The sequence below is a fragment of the Tympanuchus pallidicinctus genome, unplaced genomic scaffold (assembly GCF_026119805.1).
Source record: "Tympanuchus pallidicinctus isolate F22 unplaced genomic scaffold, pur_lepc_1.0 scaffold7, whole genome shotgun sequence".
Taxonomy (NCBI): domain Eukaryota; kingdom Metazoa; phylum Chordata; class Aves; order Galliformes; family Phasianidae; genus Tympanuchus; species Tympanuchus pallidicinctus.
In genome coordinates, this window is record NW_026294791.1 from 16,219,119 (window position 1) to 16,227,615 (window position 8,497).

The 8,497-nt window shown below is 42.0% G+C and overlaps 1 protein-coding gene across 1 annotated transcript; it reads right to left on the reverse strand.

Moving 5' to 3' along the window:
* Positions 1-1,726: 1,726 nt before the first annotated feature.
* Positions 1,727-8,092, reverse strand: F3 (coagulation factor III, tissue factor). The gene is made up of 6 exons (XM_052666573.1): positions 7,905-8,092; positions 6,812-6,926; positions 4,807-4,991; positions 4,184-4,365; positions 3,897-4,056; positions 1,727-2,840 (listed from the first exon to the last, which is right to left on the reverse strand). The coding sequence occupies exons 1-6, from the start codon at positions 7,975-7,977 to the stop codon at positions 2,701-2,703; spliced, it is 855 nt and encodes a 284-aa protein (XP_052522533.1). The 5' UTR covers positions 7,978-8,092; the 3' UTR covers positions 1,727-2,700.
* Between the last annotated feature and the right edge of the window lie 405 nt (positions 8,093-8,497).

Here is an 8,497-nt window from a genome sequence, read left to right on the forward strand (position 1 = left end):
GAAGAAAAATTTGAATTTAAAGCAATATTATAAAATGATAGTGGCTTCTTACAGTATACCATGCTACATGTTCATTTGTACAAGTGTTATGTCAAGGAAGTCTGCAAATGTTTTTTCCTCTTGAGAGTTGGAGGCAAAGCAGAAGATGGGGAATTAGGAGTATGAGTATAATCCACGTGAAGGCAGAAATGTGTTTGTAAGATAGGCCAGGAAACTATAGTATGTAGGAAAAGCCTTCTCACATCAATTCCCTGCCTGGCTGGCCCTGTCCAATATTTGTAGAGCACTGAAGCTGGCCCTGTGTGTGTGCCCTAGATATGATCTAGTATTTCTTCCTAATGACAATACTGAGAAAGTTAAACTTCTGCATTAGAACAGTTTGCATGGGCTGTATGCACTGATCCACTGAGCTTTGCAGGAGAGGTGGGGGAGGGAAAAAGCCCCATTCTCAAATGTCTTCACAAACGGCCAGAAAACTTTAGAAATGGAATCTGTAGGCCTCGTGACTCTGGTTGCTGAGCATTGCTGAGGCTATAAAGTACTGTAGCTAGGGAGCAGAAATGCCATGGGTTTCCAAAACTTGTGCAGCAGTGGGCCGTTCTTACACCATTTAAGGCAGTTTGTAATCTGTGGGTGTTCTTTCTTTCTTTTAATAAAAACTACCTTTATATTGAAAGCAAATGAAAAATCTAGCTAATGAACCATAATTTATAACATCGTTCTATGTAGGTAATCGAATGCATGGTATGGTTTAAAAAACTCTATGCTGTTTCCTGTGGGCTTTTGTTTTCCTATGAACTTTTGCCTTTCCTGAGCTCTACTCTGAATGAAACTAATGAAGTGGAACAGGGGAGTAATGATGACAACTTTGGAATGCTTTTAAGTTTACACCCACACACTCTCATGCTTCTGATTGCTGGTTTAAGATTCTTTTTCCAAAGAAGGTTTATGCAGAAAATGTTATTAGAAAATGTTAAATAAATTAAGCATTTATTGCTCAATATTGAGTAAAAAGTTTTTTTTCTCTCCTTGTAAATAACAGAATTCAAGAACAAACCAAATATCTGTTAACCACTCAGGCATTACCACAGGACTCATAATCCATATGAAGGATTATATTTCTGTGTAGTAAGAATAACAAATAGCAAATGCCATCTGTAAAAGTTGATAGGCTGGGATAATCGTTTTTTTGTTATCAGTTCTCATAAAAGCAGTTGGTATCCTCTTCAAAGACACAAACACAGCCTTGAGGTATACAGCCCATTCGTGTAAACTGCTTGATGCTTTTTTTTTTTCCCCTTTCTGCTTTGGTTATCCCCATTGTTACAGCAGCAAGAGGCAGAACGTTGCAGCAGCTACCAGCTTTGGGCCAATCAAAAGAGGTGCAGGTACCAGTGTGGGGATCCCTAAGCAAACATCCAGATGGGCATCCAATATACTTTCCATTAGATTAAGAAGCTGATCCTGAATAATCACTTAACCAAGCAGAAAGCTGAATAGCAACTTGGACGCTTCAAAACCTATTGTTAGTTCATGAAGTATGACTTCTCATGCTTTTGTCCTTGCAGGTAGTAGGTGCCCTGCTGGTTTATTTCACATGGTCTTGGTTACATTTCTGAAACTTGTGTAAACTTCAATCGCAAGATAAGTTTCCTAAACATATTTTTAACTTGAGTTCCAGAATGAATATTGTACTCCATTAAAAAAAAAAAAAGAAGACAAAGTCTTGTTTTCCCAGCCACCTTTATTTCACTAGAAAAGTATAAATTACTATAAATACAGGTATCACCAGTATAAAAATTAGATTGTCATCTATAAAATAAATATTAAAACAGTCATAGCAAAAGGTACCTCTGAATCCCACCACCAAGATTATTTGAATCTATAGTACATAAGCTATTGATTTACCATTTATTTTGAATAAAGTTCAAAATGCAGTAACTACTGCTACTTACTCAGTGTTTGCCTGAAGTGAGTTACTAGTCCCTCAAACTGTGAAGTGTTTACCCTAACACTTACTTGGAACCAACAGGCTACCATGTCTGTGGAACTATAGGTGTAGTGTAATCCAGATATGCTTCCCATATGGTTAGCAGCTATCTAGTGCAAGAGCATTAATTAGTGGTCATCAATACACTTAATTTGTTTGCTTAGCACTGATTGGGTACACCCAAAGATAAACAAACCAAGACAGTTTTATCCAAGAAGTGCAGAAATAGCTTCTTCGTACCATCTGAACTAACAGATCATTTCACCAGTTAATAATATTGTAAGAAAGTCAGATAAGTAGAGGTTTTGTTTCATAGAAACAGAAAAACGGTCCTTTTCATTAGCAAAGGACATATTTTTCAAATGCAGTGTTTCTTCCCCTTACGAGTACCGTAAGACTGCTGGCTCAGTAAATCTTATACTTTTGGAGTGCTTGGTCAAATCAGAGATTCATTTGATTCTAGCTGAGAAAAATGTGTGAGTAGGGTAATCATCTTGTCATCGGTCACCACAATATTCTTCCAGCCTCAGACACTGGAGACAGGGCCTTCCTGGTATCTGTGGCTTTTTTCTTTTTTAGTCTGTTACTGTGTAATGGATCTTTGAGTCCACCAAAGGTTTTAGCTTCAAATTTCCTGTACCAGAGAGGCTAAAGGCTCCATCTTTTTTTCTGCCTTTGTATCTTCCACGAGTATCCACAATAGTTTTTCCTTAGACACCGTTAAGTGGTTCTTTTTCTCGTGCAGTTTTTGCTTTATTGCGTTTGCACAGGATCACTGCTAGGATAATGGCGAGAGCAATGACTGCAATTGCCACCACTGCTATGATGATAAAGACTTCTGCTCCGTATTCTGTAGAGTTGGGGAAAAAAATCCAAGGTTCAGTTATCAGAGATGATGTCACACTGCTATAAATTCTCACACTGAGCTAAAAAATGTTTTCTGTATTTCATGGTACCATGGAAGTAGAACGATTATCCCAATGTGCACTGAATTTGTTTTAAAATGAATTCTTTGAACTGAGGTAAAGCTTTATTTCATGTGGTTCACAGTAGGTTTTAATCTAGATAGAACAACAAAATACCTAAGTCCATGTGGGTATTTTTTTTTCTAGGTTAAAAGCTAGAGAGTACCAATAAAAAAGAATCTTATTTAAATTGTAACACAGAATTTAACTATTTTGATATATGAAAGTGTATACTCTAGATAATAAAGTTAATTAGAAAGCAAACTTCTTAAGAGGTTCTCTACTTAATGTCCTAGTTGCTTCATCTAATGGAGAGGAAACAAGCACGATAGTACTGTGATATTATTTAATAAATATTCAAGACTTTATACAAAAAAAAAAGTGTTATTCAGGCTGGAATAAAAGTGGCTGATTCACAGTCTGCTCACATATTTAAGAGAAGTCAGTCTGTCAGCTAATATGGCAGTGTAACACTAAAGAAAGTCTTAGTTTCATCATCTGCTTTTGAGATAATACATTTCAGTTCAAACTACAAATCAGTGGAAATGCTTGTCAGTCAGATTTCCAGCACTCCTATGCTTTAGAGATAATCAACCACTTGCACTTGCTATGGGATCATTTGTATGGGAGGATCTGAGGGAAACAGTGAGGGGAAAAAAACCCAACCACACAAAAAGCCAAACAACAAAAAAAAACAAAGCCGAAATGTAATGCTGAGACCTGAAACCTCGTGACCAGGCAACAGCTCAGACAATTTAAAACTGAATCAAGCAGTTTAGCAAAACCCTACAGCCAATTCCAGCTAGCTAAAGAAGTAGCTACGTAAGTTCATTTCTTAACTTAGGTGTCACACTTCATAGAGTTATAAAATATATTCAAAATTGAAGTGTCTTTCTGTTGGAATGCAGAAGGCAGAACAACACTCTTCAATAGATACATACCATCTAAAGCAGTTCTTTCTACAGTGGTACAAAGCACCATGCTTTCTTGACCATTACGATTTTCTCTGCGAGAGGGAATGATTCCCTGTACGTAGAAGCAATAGTTATTTTTGTTGTCAACACTTACATCAAACGTATGGCTTTTTGTTGTTGCATCTTTCTGTAAAGAAAAAAACATTTCTCATTTCAGGTCCTCTGCGAAAATGGCTGTGCTTTCAAGGTAGCAGAAAAATTGTATAGCTGTTATATATCTACGGGATATGCAGAAAAGCAGAGTAAGGCCTTACCTTTCCAGAACTTTGATCTTTCCAGTAATAGAGTTTGTATTCCAGGTCATGTTTGAAAATATCTCGAACGCTTTGAAAGCTTCCATTAGGAAACAGATATGGTGTAAGTGGATCTTGAAACACAACGTTCAGTTTGGAATCTTCTTGTGTGTGGTTTTGGATCTTTGGTTTCCCAATAATAGCTAAAAAAGCATTTTCTGAATTAAAACACTGGCATCACCTTTTTTCCCCACTCTTGGCTATTCTGTACTTCTACCGTTTTCTACGTAATATGCTCTTTTCCTCGCTTTACAGAATCACAGAATCACAGAGCTTTACTCCCTTCCCTCCTCAAACAGAAGAGTTTACTCAGCCAAGGCAGCACAGGATTATTAACAAGTGTCTGTATCTAGTACACAATGTTAATAAAGTGGTGTACAATGCAGTAAGAAACAAGTAGTGACTAAAATCTTACACACTGCTCTGCAATAAGGAGAGAAAGCTTTATGCCTGAATGTCACCTTCTAAGATATCCATAGAATCTACAGGAGAAAGCTTTAGGCCAAATCCAAACCTTGTTTAAGTCAATGGAAATCATCTTGAAAGGAAGCTAATGAAAAGATTTAATTGGGAATTCTACTTACTCTGATTATAAGGTGTGAATTTCTCAGAGCTCGCAAAAAGTGGTTCTTCAAAGTTATCCTCCACCAAGGATTTCACAGATAATACATGTGCTGTATAGGTCTCCTTTACATTCCGCAGTGCATCAGTAACATCACACTCTGTTTCTGTAGTCATTATGCATTTTTTTTTGGTATCAGATGTCTCCCTGAAAAGAGTAAGAAAGAAGCGTCAACACTTCCCAAAAAGACTCTCTCAAGCTATTTATACATGTTAAAAACATTTTTTCCATTCAAATTGTACAGATTTCCCTCAGTCAGTGGAATGGCCTTGCAGTATAGTAGGCTGGGAAGCAGAAGGGAAAAAAAAACCCACAAAAACAAACCACAGTTCTGCATAGGTATATTTCACAACACATTGTAGAAACAAGTGAAAAAAAAACATGAGCCACAGTAATTATGGAAAGATGCCTTTTGAGGTTTTTCTTCAGTTGATTTATGAAAACAAAACAAAACAAAAAAACAGGTATAGAAAACACATTGAAAATGTTATCCCTGTTCACAGATGTGTCTAAACATCATTGCCTAAAAAACGAGTTGTCCTGGGAAGATCTGCTGCCATGTACAGTAATTGCTTAATGTAACAGTGCCTACTCATTTGTGTCCCTTGTGTTTGCATTTATGCAGGCACAAATGTCACTAAGAACAAAACATTAGCAGCAATTTTATTTGCAGTATTACATTACAGAAGCAAGAAAAAATATTGTAAGAAACACTACCTCTATGAATTTCTCTCAATTCTAAAGAATAGAGGATTTACTTGAGAAATAATGAATAAGCCATAAGGAAAAAAAGTTTTAATGGCTGCTTTGCATCCTAATAATGCTTTGAAAAAGGACAAAAGAGATCTGATCTTGGTGATCAAACAAATGTACATGAAAGAGAGAGAAAACATTTTAGTGCAAGTTGTCTATAGGAACATCTTGTCTGAAGAAGTTCCTCCATATCAGAACTATACCTGATTCTATGCTAAACCTTGGGCAAACAGACTTCAATATTTCGTAAGCAAAATAAACTCCAGATTCATAAAACATTTCAACTTGCACGGTGCTAGATAAGGTTCTGTGTCCCGCACTTGTCTCTTTGTAAGACTGAACTCTTAAGCTAGGTTGTGCTACTCTGCTAACAGCGTGCTTTTGAGTCTATTCATTTAATTGCTCCCTTAGCCTAAAGAATAAAAGAGCACATTAGACCATCACGTTGGTATTTCATCCATTAGTCATGAGACTGCTCTCATTTCTAGGCAACTTTTATACACAGAAGAGACTACAGCACCACATCTTCATTACAAGTGGAAGAGTTGATGATGAAGACTCCCTTCAGGGTATGTTCATTAATGATCTATGAATTAATACGAGAGCTAAGAATGGCACAGATTTATGGCTGAACTTCACTGAAGTTTCTGTGCAGCACAGGTTTCAAACACTTGACACAGGCTAATCGTTTTTATGGCTGTAGTATTTCATAGTTTCTATAAAACATGATGACAGAGGAAGTCTTGACAGAGCTAGATGAACAAAGGTAATTTTCAGAATTACCAAGCAAGACTAAACATACATTATGGTGAATCACTGACTAGAAAATTCACATTTATCAGACACCTCCTGAGATTAAAGAACAAAGACTGAGTTCAGACATAAAAAGGTGAATGTGTCTAATATATGGCACGTCAGATCAGACGTCAGCTTCTTCCAGTACGCTGGCACACGTCTCTAGTATAGCTGGAACCACACCTCACCCCAGGACTGAAATACCAATCTAAAGCTCAGTTTCCCATTTCTGAAGTGGGCAAAGCCAGAAACCTGAAGCAGGTATTGCTACGGTCAGACATAAAGAAGTGCTAGCAGTTGTTTGTCAATTTCCTTAGAAGTGAGCTCTTTTCATGATAAATTCTGTCTCAGAAATAATCAAACACTCCAGACACATCTCCCTCAACTGCCATTGATGTACACACCTCCATGTCACTTACCCATGTATTTCCACGGTGTAGAAGTAACCCGATGGTTTTGGTTGCCATTTTAGTATGGTTTTAAAATTGACTGAAGACCAAGTTATATTAACTGCTGTTGGTAGTCCTGGGTTGCCTTTAAAAAGAGAAAAGAGTGCCATTAGCCACGTTACACGTAACTGCTGGCTGCCTGCACTCACTGTTTAGGTAAAGGCAGCATTGCTAATCACTACTTAGGGGAGTTATTTCAGGCGGAGAGGCCCAGTCCTGCCCTTTGGGCTCCCGCTGTCTCACCGAAGGAATGTGCCCTGGCAGAAGTGAGAAATATGAGAAGAAAATTATTTTCTTTCACTGTTGTTCTAACTCCGAGCTTGCTGAGGTAACTCCAGATGAGTCCTCACTTTAGTTTTCAATTCAACAACCCTTAAGAACTTAGAGAATCTTGAAGACCCTTATGAGAATGTCCAAACCCCAAACAGAAGACCCTCACGTGAGAGTGTCCGAACCCCAAACAACAGCAGTGTGGTTCACAGTCCCTCGCTGTCTCTAATGCAGAAGGCATCAATCTCGGTTCCCCTTCGATTTATTCTGGGAAGACGAACTACTCAAACTATTCAGAACCCTGTGCTGCCTTGAGCACGCACATCTGGGGGCCTGCCCGGGCCGAGGGGACACTTCGGGGAACTGCCCCGGAGGAAAGCGCGGTGGAAAACCCCGCACGGCTGGGCGAGTCGCGACCCCCGCGACCTCAGGGAAGCCAGCGCTGCGCTCATCCATACCCCATTGCTTCCTAAACGTGGCCTCCTTTGCTCAGACCTGGCGACAAGGGAAACGAATCTCGCCTCTCGCTCCCGGTGCCGCCCCGCAGCTCCCCGGCTGCGGACATCAGGACGCCCGTGGAAACAAACCGCCCGAGGCGCACGAGCGCTCCGCCAGCTGCGCTGAACTACGGGACCGCCGCTGCCCCCCGCCCCAACGGCCACGCGCGAAGTTTCTGGCGGAAGGCAAAGGCCGCCGCGCGTGGCCGCGGTCCCTCGGGGCCGCCCTGTCACGGGAGCTGAGCCCGCGCCCACCCCCCACCTCGGCCCGCCGCTCCCCTCCCGCCATCACCCACCGGCGGCGGCGGCCAGGCGGCACAGCAGCGCGCTCAGCAGCACGGCTCGCGCCCCGGCGGGGGCACGCGGCATCCTCGGGAAGCGGCTCGGCGACGTCGCGACGGGGATAAGCGCGGTGAGCTGCGGCCGGGACGGTCCTTATGTCTGGGAAAGAGGCGGAGACTCCGCGGGCGGTGCGAGCGGCGGAGCCGGGTCCCGCGCGGGGTCAGGGAGGACGGGAGAGGGGCTGTCCTTCAGCGTTCCGGCATCGCAAGGTTGCGCAAGGCGGGACGGGGGTCTGCGAAGGGACGGCCCGCCGCGGGAAGGGGCCCGAGGGAAGGGGCGGCTTCGTGCCCAGAGGCACCTGGCGCCGTGCTGCTGCGCGTTCCCGTGCCCGCGCGCCAAGCGCGCCTCCCGTCCGGCCGCACGGTGGGATGCTGGTGGGGCCGGGCGGTGCTCCCGCCGAGCTGGGCCGGCTGGCTCAGGTCTGCACCTTCTGCAGCGCCAAACGTCTGGCCGGCCTCCGCTCAGCACACAGAACACAACTGTTGGGCTCACTCCTGTCAGGATAGACAAAAAATAACCCCCCCCAAAAAGCCCCAGACACTGTTTG